Source organism: Pyrus communis, chromosome 7 (assembly GCF_041283825.1).
Source record: "Pyrus communis isolate YQ-2024b chromosome 7, ASM4128382v1, whole genome shotgun sequence".
In the NCBI taxonomy this organism is placed as follows: Eukaryota; Viridiplantae; Streptophyta; class Magnoliopsida; order Rosales; family Rosaceae; genus Pyrus; species Pyrus communis.
In genome coordinates this window covers 563,792-579,729 of record NC_142571.1, presented here as the reverse complement: position 1 = coordinate 579,729, position 15,938 = coordinate 563,792, and the positions used below count along the sequence as shown (strand labels likewise).

Sequence of the window (15,938 nt, the reverse complement as noted above, 5' to 3'; positions counted from 1 at the left end):
TCATGAGTTCCTAACTTCATTTACATATTTTGCCTCAGCTCTTTGTTTTGCATTGGGTCTCTCTTTTTCTTGATTGTATTCTTCAATTCTACTGGTTTTTGCTACTGCAATTACAGTCCACATTCCTATAATAGTATGTATACATCCTTTGCAGGCAAGCAAGAGAGTGAGAGAATAAATAATTGAGGCACACTATCTCCACAATCACCTTGCGTTCTGTTCTTGGCAACCATTTTACATGCTTATCGCTACGAACGAAGATGTCGACGAAATTTGTCGTCACTTAACCTTTTAGGCGACAAAATTAGCTTTAGGCGACGATGATGGTTTATCGCTAACATTTTTTGTGGTGTAGATAATAAGAGGCTTCACCTCTACTAAAAAGTGTCAACAACTTTGCCTGATTACTTTTATTGTTTTTTAGTGGATGAAATTTGAACGGTGTGACGATGTGGAGTGTGTTGTTAAGAGGCACTATTTGTACTTATAAGGAGTTGGACTACTATTTTATAGTCAAATGACTTTAGGTAGAGCTTCAATTTTCTTTATAGTATTATAGTAAGTTGATTACACATATTATACATGCTTGGCTTGAATATTCTCATTAGTAAAAAGGCTTGTAAAGATGTAAAGTATTTAATTATCGTTTTAAAGTGCAACCTTAAGTTCCTTCCAAGGAGGGGCAGATGTACATTAAGACCATAGTGGTTTCAAGACCTGTCACATCTCCATTAAGACCATAGTGATTTCAAGACCTGTCACATCTCAGGCTTGGCTCCGCCGTAGTACGATATTGTCCGCTTTGGGCCTTGGTCACGCCTTCACGATTTTGTTTCTGTGAGTCCACTTTGGGCCTTGGCCACGCCCTCACGATTTTGTTTCTGGGAACTCACACGAGAACTTCTTAGTGGGTCACCAATCCTGTGACTGCTCTCACCTGAACTCTCTTAACTTTGGAGTTCCAATGGAATCTGAAGCCAGTGAGTTCCCAAAAGGCCTTGTGCTATATGGAGGTAGGCATGTACATATAAGGCACATCACCCTCTCTCCGTTGGTCGATGTGGGATGTTACAGGACCATCCGAAATTCGAGAAATATACATGTGAAGGTTTCTCGAGAACCCTTCGAATGTTTGGTACGTGTTCCTTTTGTGTCTATCAAGTTTTTGATGTAATGTCTGCTAGGCATATTTTGACATGTTTTGCCGATATCATTCAACAATTTCTTTTGATATCACTCATTAGATTGCTCCGGCATATATCGATATCTGTTAACATGTGGGAAACATGGTTTGGCCGACGACAACAAACCCACCAAATATATATCGAAATACCTTACTGAACAAACTGAAATTTTATTTGCGCTCTGTGTTTCTATCCAAGAGTACCTAAAAATTTGAAGATTGCACCTCAAAAGGTTCGAACCCCAACGTCACACCTGCTTTTATGAGTTTGTTGACCAGCAAAGCCAAAAAGAGGGAGCGTTACTGCATGTATATGAAACATTGTTCACGCCCATCCAAGCAAATGCTGGATGCACTCATACCCTCATCAAGAAACGACTTGATTGCTTGAAGCAAGATAAAAAGTGAAAATGTTAAAACCATAAATAACCTAGCTAAATTCCTCTCTTTCTGTCTGGAGACAAGCTGCAAATCTGATACCTGACTTATCTCCCCATCTTGTCAATTTCTGTTTCTTACTTTGCAGGGGGTAAAAATTTCTTGATTTTCCACAACTTCAGCTTACTTCTTTTACCTGCAGGATCATACTCTCTCTCTCTCTCTCTCTCTTTCTCTCTCTCTCTCTCTCTCTCTCTCTCCCCCCCATTATTTATATACATAATCTCTCATTCTGTGACCAAAGTGCCACACCGTCGCCAAAACTGTCTTCCTACACTACTGTCCTTCGCTGAGACTGAGAATACTCTTCTACCATGGCAGACCCTTATAACTCCTCCAATCTCGACAATAATGGATGGATCAACTTTATGCCACTCCACCCTCATGATTGCCCTTCATTGCTCTCTACTGCTACTTCTTATGCCAACTCATCCAGAAGTACCCCCCTCACTTTCAGTGTTTCTAATCCTCCACACACCTACTCTTCACATAACTTCCTCGATGATAAGAAATCCTCTAATATTCAAACACAGATGCCCTTGTCCATTAATGATCATATCAACGTTTCCTCACCTCCTCTCAAAGAAGCTCTTCCTTTACTAAACAACTTACTAAGCCCTAGAGGGGTCCTAGAAGAGAAACATGGTCATGAGCCCTCAAGCAGCAGCACTATTACTCCAATAGAAGAAGAAACGAGGAACAAAGATCATGCTGTTTATGATGATGGTGATGACAGCGGCGATGATGAGGATAACTTGATTGTAGCCCTACACATAGGCCTCCCAAGTTCTTCTAATTCTGGTAACGTGCAATCTCATTTTGCAGATCAGGTTCATAATAAGGAAGGACTGATCAGTAGCAGTAATAGTGATGTTGTTTCATCGGGTAACCCTAGTGTGGCTGTGAACAGACTAAACAAGGGTGATCGTTACTGGATTCCCACCCCTTCCCAGATTCTCATTGGCCCAACTCAGTTCTCATGCTCTATTTGCTCCAAAACCTTCAACAGATACAATAACTTGCAGGTTATTTTATTTTATATATTTTTTATACACATATGGCTAGCTTGTTCCATAATAAAGAGAAAGAAATCCTTTTACAGATTCTACTATTTTTTTTTCCATTTAGTTTTTCCTAATTACATTTTGAAGGTTAATCGGTCTCAGTTAGATTGCCTTTGCAAGTTCAATTGCTTGTGGCTTAAACTATGTGTTGTATGCATGTATCTTTGCTTTTTATTTGTGTACTTGTACCATTTATATTTGAATGTTCACGTTCTTCTTCTGTAAAAGCCCCCTGCGCTCAGAATTTAAAACTTCTGCAGGTTCGATTTAATTATACATTTACACCTAGGAGTAGTGCTTCCAGTACCACTGCTTCTGCTTGTTAACTGATAGCGTAGCAGGACAGCTTCAGTAAAGAAAAAGATGAAGGTGATGGAGAGATCATCGTGTACATCAATTGGTGGCAGCTGGATATGTACTACAATTAACATTAGCAGTAGTTAGACTAAGAACTAAAGACTACCACTGTAGATTAAGAAATAAAGACTACCATTTGTGCTTTTACAGTTTTGGAGATTTAGTGACATCTTTCCTCACTGGGAATGGTAAAGTAAGGAATCATGGCACTAGGGGAAGTAGTTGATCCAATTCACATTCAAAGTCCTTCCTGGTATTAGAGTCGGTATGTTTACGTGTTTAGTCTAACAACCACATATGTTCTATGTCATCCAGTTAAATTTGTTCATGCGTTAGTGCGAATATAAACATGGATTATTTCTGTCCCTAAATCAAACTTGTTTCTTGAGCCTGAAAACACACCTACTTCAGAAACTATGAATTTTCTTGGTCAATGGTATTGACACTTAATTCTAGCTTCGTGCACTCCACCCAGTGACCAGTACAAAAAATTACCATTATTCATTTCAAAGTGCAAAAATTTGCCCATTTTATATATATTTTTTCTGCCCCTTTTTTCTCTCATACGCACACATGTGTGGGTGTTTATAGAAGAATAATACCTGTATTCCCTCTATATATAATCAGTTTTTGGATATGATAGCTTGGCTCATTTTTAGGAAGTAAGAATTTTTACATTAGTCATGTTAATTATAGTTTGGCATATATGCATAACTCATCAAAAATATAAGAATAAAAATTTCCTCGCACACGGTACATGTCAAACTACGATTGGTATGAATGTAATAATTTCTATTTTAGAGAGAGAGAGAGAGAGAGAAATATTATTCAAATATTATCCCTATATTATCCCCATATTTTACATATATATATAACGCATATTATTGATGTTTGAAATGTATAGCTTAAGTTGCAGTTATAAGGCTTCAAAAGTTCAAGTTGCATGATGAGGTTACTTGTTTATACATATGAAATTGTATATTGTAAATCTTTTGACTCCAACATTACTTTTTTTCTTCTTCTTATTTATAGAAGAATAATACTTGTATTCCTTCTATATATATAGTCAGTTTTTGGGTATAATAGCTTGGCTCATTTTTAGGAAGTAAGAATTTTTACATTAGTTGTGTTAATTACTGTTTGGCGTACATGCATAACTAAAAAAAAATGCAAAAAAAATGCAAAAAAAAAAAAAAAAAAACTGTGATTGGTATGAATGTAAGAATTTCTATTTTTGAGAGAAGGGGACAAGTATTATCCCTATATTATTCATGCATATTATTGATGTTTGAAATGTATAGCTTAGGTTGCAGTTATAAGGCTTCAAAAGTTCAAGTTGCATGATGAGGTTACTTATTTATCACATGAAATTATATACTGTAAATCTTTTGGCTCTAACATTACTTTTTTTTTCTTTCAATGGAATTAATTAACTGTACAGATGCATATGTGGGGGCATGGCTCTCAATACAGGAAAGGACCAGACTCGCTAAAGCGAACTCAACCCACAGCCATGCTAAGACTCCGTTGCTATTGTTGTGCACCAGGTTGTAAGCACAACATTGACAACCCTAGAGGTGCAAAGCCACTCAAGGACTTCAGAACTCTTCAGGTACATTACAAGAGAAAGCACGGCGTCCGATCCTTCATGTGCAAACGCTGTGGCAAGGCATTTGCTGTGAAAGGTGATTGGAGAACCCATGAGAAAAACTGTGGCAAGATTTGGTACTGCATTTGTGGGTCTGATTTTAAGCAAAAGAGGTCTCTCAAAGACCACATCAAGGCCTTAGGTCGTGGCCATGGATTGTTCGATATTGAGTGTTTCGAAGAAGAAGAAGAACCCGCATCCGAAATTGAACATGATGCCGAGGCTTCAAGATAGTATACTTCGCAACACTAAGATTTATGTGTATCCATGTCTTATCTCTATCTTCAGCTCATATATATACTTATCTCCAAATGTATATTTGTTCCTTATCCTCATGAATGGACATATGGTAACTTGGCTTTGCCTTTCTTATGTGTACCTTTTTTTTTTCATGTATTTTAACTAATTAGCAACTTCAACTGTAAACAATACAATTAAGATAGTATAAATGATCGCCACCTAGTACAATGATCTATGATATTCTTATTCCTTACTTGTAAGTTCCGGGGGCAAATCGTCAATTTACTCTTTATTTCCCCATCCCCATAACCAATTTATTTTCCAATCCCTCGCTAGTGTAAATTTAGCAAATGGTGAGTGAAGTAGCGTTATGTTAATAATTGTATATGGATTGTGTAGGAGAGGATTATTTGCACCAAGGGATTGCCGGAGAGTGGAGTCACAGGTCTGGAGTGATTGCGTACAAATGGAATGACAAGAACAAGAGACCAAACACTGGAAGTGGGAATTGGAAGAAGAGATGGAGCTGCGATGAAAATGCCACACCTTAGGGGATGGCATGTTTCCTATGATGATGGCTTCACTTTTTATTAGCAGGAGTTGAATTTTGCTTCAAATTAATAATTAAAATGTACATTGTTAATATGAAGTTTGTTAAAAAATGGTTCATAAATTTGTAACAATCCGAGTTTCTAACTTTTTTCTTGAATATTAACTTTGCTTTGATGGGTGAAAGTTGATGTGCGGCATTGCTCCGTCAAGGCTTTTGCTCATTGCGGAAACCCCTACTGCCTCCCGTAGGAGTCTGGGCTGTGGTTCAGACCCAGTGTGCATGGCTGATCATTCTCTTGGAGCTAATGGTATCAGCTAGTTGCTCACCAACTAGCTAATCAGACATGAGCCCCTCTCGGGCGGATTCCTCTTTTGCTAGCCCACGGGTATTAGAAGCTGTTTCCAGCTGAATTTTAAACATCTAAGTTTGTTTTGTAAACAATGCGGCTAACTTTCTTTAGACGCATTTCATGTATTCAGTATCAGTAAGCTGCTTATTTTGTTCTTTGTTCAATTTGGACAGTTCAGAAACGGTACCTTACATCCCAGTGCTTCTAATCAGTACAATTTGGTTTGTTCTGGTTTCTACTTGTGCAGGACAGTCTCAATTTTTGAAGAAAAACTTATGTATTCCAACTTCCAAGTCACTAATTAGGGAGGAAGCACAACTCATTTCATATAATAGCAGAGAGCCTTTATTTTTTATTTTTTTTATTTTTTTATATTGGTGCAGAAGAAACTATAAATTCACTAATTTTGAAGTGCTTATGGAATTTAAATCGAAAAAATAAGCCGATGATGGCCTACACTGGAAGGGATCGATCAAACGTCGTTTTATTTCATGATCAAAATCTGTATATATTGCAAATGTGCACACAGAACCACATTGACAAAAGGCATCAAATGTAATAAGCTAAAAGGATCCAATAGTTTTAAAGGACTCATGAACATGCTGCAACAAGTCATGGTCACGGTTCCACTCCGTAATTGGTGCATTGACAAAATGTGCATACAGCTTGTTCTGAGCACAAGTCACTGAAATCAAACTATGAGTAGCAACTCCATCGATCTCATACACGTAGTAAACCTGTCCCTTCTCGTCCTTCCTTTCCTCCGACGTCACATTATCTGCGCTCGCTAGCAAGTCCTGCAAGTTCACATCTGACAGAGCCAAATTGTTCAGCACCACATCCTTCGGTGCTAGTTGCCTAAACCCGGAAAGGAATGTCAAGTACTCTTTCTCTGACTTCTTCTTCGGGTTATAAAATTCGCTATCAGTCCCATTTGTACCTGTTCATCAAGAAAAATATACTAAATATTGAGTTATGAATCACAGTTTGACAATATACATATGGATATATTAAGTGCTACAACATAATTAGCATGTGACACATATGTCGTAGATGTTGTGAGCATATACGTACGTACCCTTTTCGACTTTTGATACCAAACGCTCTTTCCATCCATCTGGCACATCATAGACATACTCAGCGGAGGCCTTCTTGTCGGAGTTGCCACCGTAACCGCCATAGTTGGCCGCGCTGGCAGCAGTGCCATAGTAGATTTGGTAAGTTGTTGCTGTGGGGTCCGCTAATGAGGGTGGAGAGGCGGTTAGGATGGCAGCTGCAGCGGCGGTGGCAGTTAGTGTGGTGGTTAAGGTAGTTAGGAGTGGTTTGCAGGGTGGGATGGGGAGGTGGGATTTTGGGGGTAGTGGAGCTGGGGATGGTTTTGGAGATGTGATGGTGGTGTTGGTGGCGTTGGTGGCGGTGGTGGAGGAGAAGGTTGAGGGTGAGAACATGGTAGCCATGGAACTGTTGAGGGGTGTGGTTCTTTCTTTTCTTTGTTATCTTTAATTTGACATTTTTCCTTATCCAAAAAATGTGGTGGTGGGAGAAAGTTCGGATATTAGACCATTTCACTGTAGAGGATGTATGGATAAACAAAAGTATTCAAAAAATAAAATGCAGGGATAAACCACAGAAAATATAACAAAAGTTGCTCTTTTTTTTTTTTCTTTTTCCAAATAATCTTGCATCTCTTTATGTGGAGAATGCACTTATATTATTCTTTGCAAATAACGTATCTTATCGTGTTTACGCCAAAATTTGGTAAGGTTAATTAACAAATAGTGGTTTTTATGAGGTAAGGTGGATTTTAGGGTTGGAACCCAGGAGTTTTAGGATTGTTAGCTTTGCATCTGATGTCAATTTGCTTGTTTGATTAAAGTCATGGACCGTTATTTTCTTTGTCTAGATACGTCAAATGGGCTCATACTAGAGCATCTATGTTCTTAATAGACCGGATAAATTTAAATTTTATTATCAGAACTATTCAATTTCTTAACCTTCACTTAATGATCATCTTTACAAAAAACTATTCGAATCATATATTGCTCAATCATCCAAATACATAGAACAAATGAAAGGTTTATTAAAAATATGTTATTTGGTACTCAGAACATCCATTTGTTTCATTCATTTAGATGCGTAAATGAAATCTTATTCAAATCGTTTTTTTTTTGTAGAAATAATATTTAAATAAAATTTAAAAAATTAAAATTGTTTCGATTTAAAAATTTGTACGATAAAGATATATGGGGGAAATGCATGTATTATCTATATATATAAAGTGAGCACCCTAAAATAGTGAAACATTTAAAATACCATAAATTGTCCTTTAAGAATTTCATAAATTACAATTGAACCAAAAGAAGCTAAATTATTTAACCATATTTTTATTTTGAATGAATTTAATATTTAAAATTATGTCCAATAAGACGACAACACGTAAAATGACTTAAATTATGACAACGATATTCGTGTAGTATAAATTATACGCAACTCATTCATCCATCAGGTAATTAAAATGCAAGACTTGGTGACAAGAGATTTACAACTAACGATAACTTGACGTAATCTACTTATTGCCATGTCACCACCTTCGTTTAGGACATCTATATATATAAAATGAGCATCCTAAAATGGTGAAACATTTAAAATACCATAAATTGCCCTTTAAGAATTTCATAAATTACAATTGAACCAAAAGAAGCTAAAGTATTTAACCATATTTTTATTTTGAATGAATTTAATATTTAAAATTATGTCCAATAAGACGACAACACATAAAATGACTTAAACTATGACAACGATATTCGTGTAGTATAAATTATACGCAACTCATTCATCCATCAGGTAATTAAAATGCAAGAGTTGGTGACAAGAGATTTACAACTCACGATAACTTGACGTAATCTACTTATTGCCATGTCACCACCTTCGTTTAGGACATAGGATTTATGCATCTATGCTAAAAATCGGATAAAACTACCAAATTGAGTCCATTGGTTCGGTTTGGCGGATTTTGTTTTATTTCACTAAACTTACTTAATCGAAGTAATTAGATTTAACATCAAGAAAATTGACGGTTTATGATTTAAATTGTTTTGCATGTCTATATCAAATAAAGATTTTTTTTTTTAACATTGTGTTAATCTGAGTGCTCTTTTGATTTTATATCAATTCATGAAACACATCTTATCTTTAAAACTCTAACCTGTCTTCTTTTTTTTTTTTTTTTTATCTCTTTAGTCATACTTAACCGCTAGCTATCCTTCTATAGAAGTTGTAGTAGTTTGAAAAGGAGTTTCGTTGCTCCCATGAACGGCACTGCATCCATTCTACCCAAAATATCAGCTAAATTAATGGCACTCACCACTAGTTCGTGTCAATTTTTATAACATACGTAATTGTTGTCCTTATTTATCTACTTTCAACAATTAAGTAAGAGTTTTGAAGAATAAAAAAGAAGAAAAATTAATTTACAGTACAATATACTATTAGGGTGTCAAATGTAACTGTTAGCCATCTTCTATAGAAGTTGTGATAGCTTGAAAAGGAAATTCATTACTCACATGAACGACACTATGTCCATTCTACCCCTAAAAACACCTAAATAAAATGGCACTCACCACTAATTCGTGTCAACTTTTGTAATTGAAGTGGTTGTTGTCCTTATTTTATAAAATTTTAAAAGTTTAGTTAGAAACTGACGAATGTAAAAAGAAGAGAAACGTTAGTCATGGTAATCATGTGTTACATACCAGAGGTGCATGTGAAAAGTAATTAGTCTACTATTAATGTGTGAGGATAACGTCTATATATTAAAAATAAAAATAAAAATAAAATGAGAAAATTTGAGGACCCAAGTGGATCGATCACTAAATATGTAATTAAGCGTCATAACCAAAATATGTAATTTCTGACAACCTTCCGCATTGTCCGCGACCCGTCAAATTCAATCCTCTTTCCCGTCCACAGGGGCATTCCCGCAATTACAATTCAGAACCAACGGCCAGTTTGTATCGTACACCGGCCGCCACAAAAACCCTAGATACTCACAATTTTGACTTTCCCTCTCACTCCCCTTCTCTTGTCAGAGTCTGAGGATGAATGAAGGATTTAAGGCACGCTGATCGTCGCTCCCAATTCTGCTTCTTCGCCATTTCATTGGTTCCGAAGCTTTTTAGGTTTTCCAATTTCCAATTTTTGTTCCTCAGAAAAGCCCCTTTTGCTTATCTCTCGATTACTTGATCGCCATGTCCAAAAGGTGAGTTCTTTTTCATATGCAAGAAACGAATTTGGATATTGAGTTGGTTGAATCTTCCAATTTATAGACGTTGTGATTTTGCATATTGAATTTGTTATCTTTTTTATTGTGTTCTCTTAGGATTCTTGGAATAGCTGTTTTTAATTTAATTTATAATTTCTTAAAATTGTATGGTTGGTTGATTTCCCTTTGATTAGTTTGCTGGGTAATGTAGGTTAGAGGTCCTCTGTGAATCAATGTTTTTTGTTTGTTTTAATATTTACTGCTATTGTGAATTTCTAACACATTTCAGGCTCGTTTACATTTAAGAAATGGTGGTATGAGATCATTTGTGCTAAATATTGGGACGAGTTTGTAACTTTGAGTCGTTGTATCATTCCAAAATCTGATCTTTTTAAGGATTTGCAATAAAAAGTGATGGAAGAAATCCTTTAGTTCATGTAGTTGAAGCGGCTCTTCGCATGTTTTTTTTTAAACCTTACTTGGAGAGTAGGGTAGTATTGGAGATGATTGAATTTGAGAAATTTTCAACGTAATAGCGTGTTTTGCTAATTTCTGTATCCTGACAGTAGCCATATAACAAAGAGGATTCATTGGCTGTTGTAGATAATTGAACTACTTGTATTGCCATTTCTGATTACCTCAGGGTTCTCTGCAAGTTTTTTGCACATGGCGCCTGTTTGAAAGGGGAGCATTGTGAGTTTTCACATGATTGGAAGGCTTCACCAAATAATGTAAACTATTTATGCTACTTACTTTAGTTGCATATGCATTAAGTAATAGTGATCAACAATTGTTACCCTCTTAACTTTTCTTTCTGGTCCTTCTTAACAGATATGTACCTTTTATCTGAAAGGAGCTTGTGCATTTGGTAGTAGATGCAGATATGAACATGTCAAAGCTTCTCGGGCTCAGTCTTTCGGTTCGTCTTCATCAACAAATTCTCAGCCATCCCTGGTTATTGATTCTGCATCTTTGGTTCTTCCTGCAAGAACCTTAGCAAGTGGAGTTTCTCTTGCGCCACTCTCTCTTTCAGAACTCTCTGCTTCAAGTAGTCCTTTCTTACCTCCCTCAAAACCTGCCTGGAATGGTTCTCTGGATGGTGATTATGATGATGATGAAGGTAGTGTTGGGGAGACTAGGAATACTAGACCAGAAGATCGTGCTATTTGTTCATTTGCTGCAGCTGGTAATTGTCCTCGTGGAGAAAAATGTCCTCATATTCATGGAGATATATGCCCCAGCTGTGGAAAACATTGCTTGCATCCTTACAGACATTTGGAAAGGGAGGAGCATATGAAGATATGTGAGGAAAAGCAGAAGCAACTTGAGGCTTTGAAATGCAGTCAAGAAATAGAATGCAGTGTTTGCCTAGAACGTGTTTTGTCAAAGCCCACAGTTGCTGAGCGGAAGTTTGGGATACTCTCAGAATGTGATCATCCTTTTTGCATATCTTGTATTAGAAATTGGCGCAGTAGTTCCCCAACATCTGGTATGGATGTCAATAGCGCATTGAGAGCTTGTCCAATATGTCGGAAGCTGTCATACTTTGTCATTCCAAGTGTCATTTGGTATAAGTCAAAAGAAGAGAAACAGGAAATTGTTGACAGCTACAAAGCAAGGCTCAGGTAGTTTTCTTCGCAAATGTCTTATTTTCTTTTGAAAGCTGGAATTCAAGTGCCCTGTCTTCTGTCTTGGATATTTTTTACTATTTTTATCTCAGATATAAAGAAGTTACTCAATTTGAAGGACAGAAATATCAACTGTTTATATTACTATTGTGATTTGAAGTTGGAAAGGGCTTTAGAGTGGGAATTTTGGGATCTCTTTCTCTCTTCCTCATTTTTTTTGTAGTTATAATTATTTTATATTGCAGGTCAATTGATTGCAAGCACTTCGATTTTGGAAATGGGAACTGCCCATTTGGAACTAGTTGTTTTTATAAGGTAACAAGAAGTGCTACATGGAGTTTTTCTGATGCATTTGTTATTCGCATTGGTTTTTCTGTCATGTTGAGTGCAATTAATCATGTCAACAATCTAATGGTGATTTGGATAAGTATATGATGGTTAGTCTACTTGCTGAATCTGTTAATGTCGCATATGTTGAGCCTCAAACAGAAAATCCTGGACGCTGTACCTCTGTTATTATTTATTTGTGTTTGTGAGAGTCATGTGGTATATTATGTGATGGATTTTGGCTTAAGCTCCTTGAATTTATTTTTTTATTTTTTATTTTTCTATTTAGGACTTGCTTTATTTTTTTCTTGTCAATTGTTGTTCTGATTGAATGTGGGGCAGATGCCTAATTTGTGGTGTAAGAGTGTAGCTTTTGTAATATACTTGAGGTTTTGTGTTATAATACACTTTGGTTTGTATCCTTTATGATTAACCAAATATTGAGTTATATAATACACTTAGTTTTCTCTATGAAAACATTATTTCCATGTCACCAACCAAAATTTACATGGCTTGTTGGCTGCAGTTGAAGTGCGTACTTGTTAAGTGGCTGGTAGGTAATGATAAGGTGGTTTATTATTCCATATTAATTTTTTAATAAATTTACGCTTAATGCTTTGGTCGTTTATCCCATGCTCATGCCCGTGCAACGATAACTAGTAACATTTAGAATCAATGGATTTTTCGTTGTTGAATAATCTTTTTAGACATCTTTAGTTCTCCCAAGGGATTGCAGTGGTGTATGCTTTATAGGATTGTAGTCAAATGGCTTACTCTAGTTTCTTTTTACCCAGCTCAACTAGGTATTGGTTAACACGGGGCTACATTGGATAACAGATTGCTTCAATCTAAAATTAGTGTTTCTAATGAGGACCAATGGGTTCATCATTATCTTTGTTTCTTTTTTGTGCATCTATTATGCATCCGTGGCCTTAAATTTGAATAGTTTCTCGTCTCTGGTTTAGTATCTTTCTTGTGATGATGGTGACACCAGATTGTAGATGGTTTACGAAGCAGTTTTAGTTTATAACATGTTCTTTTTCTAATCATTGCAAGTGGTTTTGCTACTTTAATGGGTTTATAACAGTCTCTCTCTCTCTCCCTCTCTCATTCTCTTTGTCTCTCTTTCTGTCTTCCCATCCGGTGTATGTGACTTAGTCTATCATAGAATATTAAAACCTTCTATTGATTTATTAGTTGTAACACCTTAGAATCATGTACCTTTTGTTTTTCATTTTACTTTCCGGAGAGGATTAGCTTTGTGACACCTTTAATGGATGGAATGTTTGTTGTATTCCAGCATACGGTCAAGCCAGGCTCATATGTATGGAAATTTCACAGGCCACCTCCAAGAAGGCCTCCTCCACGGCGATATGATATTGCGCCTATGGATGTCATATTTCATATGTTCGAGCACTTAGAAGAATTGGATGATTATATATTTGAAGATTTAGAAAATGAAGTTTTAAACTCATGGGAGAGGGAGTCATTAATGCAGATGGGTTTGTATACAAGTGACTCGAGTGAAGACGAGATAGATTTATGGCCTTGAGATACTAGATTTAGCCATTTGTATCATCTGAAATTTCCTACTTGGTTTTGGCGTTGCTGTGTTATGATTGTGGATTGTATTTAACAACTCCTATTTATGAACGATGTGCAGATTTACCCCCTATTAACGGGGTTAATTTTTGTGAATCTTGGGTAGTGTTCATTGGAACAGTGTGATATTTATGCTAACGATACAAAAGTTAACTTTAAATTTGAAGGCTAGTTTACTGAGAAAAAAAAAAAGGAAAAGGAAGAACGAAACTGTTCTATGGTTTTGATTTCCCTTCATGCTATAATCTTTTAGTTGTAAACTTATCTGACCAGTCACCATGTTGCCCCATTTTGGAGTGTGTTGTCTATAAAATTAGGTGCACATGGCAATTGCTACGGGCAAACAAAGTCTACTTTGTCATGCATTTTGTCTTCCTCATCTAATTTTATCTGCAATGCGGCTTTTATTTTAGGTCTGTCTACTGTCTTGTACACTTCCATCTCAAAGTATGTTTGAATCTGCTTTTTACTTTCTCTGCCGGTAGTCTGTTGTGGTGTTTACTGTTATGCTCCTTGTGCTGTTTGCATGCACTATTGTTTACTGTGCTGGTCCAGATCCTTTTTTTTATTTTACAGTAATTGGGTAATGAACTTGGCTGTTGGTCTGACTGCAGCATGCATACCGAGATGGCCGTTTGGAGGAAGTAGCACTGCGTCATATTGGAAATGAAGATGGTCAGACAGTGATAGCCACAAATATTAGGTTTTACTCTGCACCTTTGTTCAATTTCTCCATATACTGTTCTTTTCATACTAAACTATGGTATTTTCCAGGTTGTCAGACTTTCTTGCTGACCTACACATAAGGTGAATAATGCCGTTACAATATTCCAATGTAAGTTTATTCAGTGGTTGGATTCTGGTTCTTTACTTATACTGTTGTCCAGAAATGTATTAGTGGGCAGACCTCTAATCTGAAGGTTAGGTTGTCAAGTACAACATACTAAGTGCATAAAATCTTTTTGATTGGCACACCCTGAAACCACATGGTTGGACCGTAGGAGGTCATTAGAGTTGCACATTGATGATTTTCCCTTCATTGATGATTTCAGTGAAAAAGTGCCGTGTGCTTAAATGTGCATGATTTTTTCGCAACAAGAACACATGCGCAGCTCTCATGCTGGTTTTTGCAATTGCAAGTAGGATACTCGAGTGGATTGCAAGGTGTGGTTCAGGAGCTTTAATTTCTTTTTAAGTATAATTTTACCTGCAGTATATATTTCCCTTGAATGATACTGGAGGTATGAATATTTTTTTCTTTCTCATACACTCATTTGAACTTAATTGTCGCTCTTGTGGAACATGAGGCCGAAAACAAACCTTGTACTATCCGATTTCTCTCATTTTGGCGCACTCGATCATAATTTCAGTCTCACCTCATTACTTCCTACTATTGATTTTTACACTGAACATGGATTTGAAAGCATTGTATGCATATAAGACTGAAATGTAACTACTCTTGGATTCGTCTTTTGCTTGTTAATAAAGGTGAAAGTCAAAATGCAGTGACCAGTATAAACACCTAATATCTAACCTTTTTTTATATTCTTGACGCAGAATTGATTGTAGGATGGCTATCCAGTTGTGGGAGAGAAGACATGCTCGGTTGTCGTAAACTACATGTAACAGAATTCTAAATAAAGTTATTACCGAGCGGATGAGTGTATGTTGAGGATTTTGACACTTATACAATGTGCCCGTCTGTGACTTGGATGAATGTCTACAGATGAGGATGTCGATTATTTGTGTTAATGATCAGGTTTTATTCGGACGAGTTCCATTGTGGTACTTGTAGTTTCACTTTTAGGAATGGCATCATCAGCCTGCAGGCAGCTGGAGCGAGTGTTCCAATTTATCGTTTATTGTTTTGTAACTCCGGTTCGGACCATGCCGGCATTTGCAAATGGGTTTACAAAATACAACATAACGTTAAGGACCCAGCCGGCATCAGAATTATAGTGACAAGTCTTTGTTTTTATTTTATTCCGGTCGTATGGAATATAACTATGGTCGTAAACGGCACAAGTTATTAGTCGGGCGGCGGGTTTTAGTCAGACTAAGTGGATCTTTAATTTTTATGTAACAAAAAAAAATGTCTATTAAAAAATACATAATTTTATTAGAATACATAAATTGAAAAATAGAATGATATAATAGATTATAAAATATTAGAACATATTGAAAACATAAAGAACAAGTATACATATTGAAAACCTGAGGAACAAACATATAATGAATGTAAATCTTAGTATTTAACAAATCTCTTACAATTTAATTAAAAAATAAAT

At 36.3% G+C, this 15,938-nt stretch overlaps 3 protein-coding genes across 8 annotated transcripts; 2 read left to right on the top strand and 1 right to left on the bottom strand.

Annotated features, from left to right (window-relative positions):
• The first annotated feature begins 1,779 nt into the window (after window positions 1-1,779).
• Window positions 1,780-5,161, top strand: LOC137733356 (zinc finger protein WIP5). Its single transcript, XM_068472508.2, has 2 exons — window positions 1,780-2,646; window positions 4,484-5,161. Exons 1-2 carry the CDS (start codon window positions 1,936-1,938, stop codon window positions 4,922-4,924), a joined length of 1,152 nt encoding a protein of 383 aa, XP_068328609.2. The 5' UTR covers window positions 1,780-1,935; the 3' UTR covers window positions 4,925-5,161.
• Window positions 5,162-6,300: 1,139 nt separating this feature from the next.
• Window positions 6,301-7,427, bottom strand: LOC137734915 (thylakoid lumenal 19 kDa protein, chloroplastic). Its single transcript, XM_068474238.2, has 2 exons — window positions 6,911-7,427; window positions 6,301-6,772 (listed from the first exon to the last, which is right to left on the bottom strand). The coding sequence occupies exons 1-2, from the start codon at window positions 7,287-7,289 to the stop codon at window positions 6,396-6,398; spliced, it is 756 nt and encodes a 251-aa protein (XP_068330339.2). The 5' UTR covers window positions 7,290-7,427; the 3' UTR covers window positions 6,301-6,395.
• A 2,254-nt stretch (window positions 7,428-9,681) lies between these two features.
• On the top strand, window positions 9,682-15,424 carry LOC137735323 (putative RING-type E3 ubiquitin transferase C3H69). 6 transcript variants are annotated; one of them, XR_015964367.1, is made up of 8 exons: window positions 9,682-10,090; window positions 10,737-10,824; window positions 10,925-11,718; window positions 11,967-12,036; window positions 14,265-14,353; window positions 14,425-14,485; window positions 14,703-14,814; window positions 15,208-15,424. XR_015964367.1 is itself a non-coding variant. In XM_068474743.2 (7 exons), exons 1-6 carry the CDS (start codon window positions 10,080-10,082, stop codon window positions 14,459-14,461), a joined length of 1,089 nt encoding a protein of 362 aa, XP_068330844.2. In that variant the 5' UTR covers window positions 9,692-10,079; the 3' UTR covers window positions 14,462-14,485; window positions 15,208-15,424. The 6 variants fall into 6 exon arrangements, 2 of the variants coding, with proteins under 2 accessions (XP_068330844.2, XP_088553376.1); XR_015964364.1 differs by having other exon boundaries at window positions 9,710-10,090; window positions 13,349-14,353; XR_015964366.1 differs by having other exon boundaries at window positions 9,734-10,090; window positions 14,425-14,457.
• The last annotated feature ends 514 nt before the right edge of the window (window positions 15,425-15,938 follow it).

What these genes read in the sequence shown, in the direction of transcription:
- LOC137733356 (XM_068472508.2), top strand. Translation starts at nt 1,936, where the DNA reads ATGGCAGACCCTTATAACTCCTCCAATCTCGACAATAATGGATGGATC. An exon ending in ACAGATACAATAACTTGCAG is followed by an intron (nt 2,647 to 4,483) that starts GTTATTTTATTT and finishes TTAACTGTACAG; the next exon opens with ATGCATATGTGGGGGCATGG.
- LOC137734915 (XM_068474238.2), bottom strand. Translation starts at nt 7,289, where the DNA reads ATGGCTACCATGTTCTCACCCTCAACCTTCTCCTCCACCACCGCCACC. An exon ending in GGTATCAAAAGTCGAAAAGG is followed by an intron (nt 6,773 to 6,910) that starts GTACGTACGTAT and finishes CTTGATGAACAG; the next exon opens with GTACAAATGGGACTGATAGC.
- LOC137735323 (XM_088697250.1), top strand. An exon ending in AGCTACAAAGCAAGGCTCAG is followed by an intron (nt 11,719 to 11,966) that starts GTAGTTTTCTTC and finishes TTTATATTGCAG; the next exon opens with GTCAATTGATTGCAAGCACT. An exon ending in GAACTAGTTGTTTTTATAAG is followed by an intron (nt 12,037 to 14,264) that starts GTAACAAGAAGT and finishes GTCTGACTGCAG; the next exon opens with CATGCATACCGAGATGGCCG.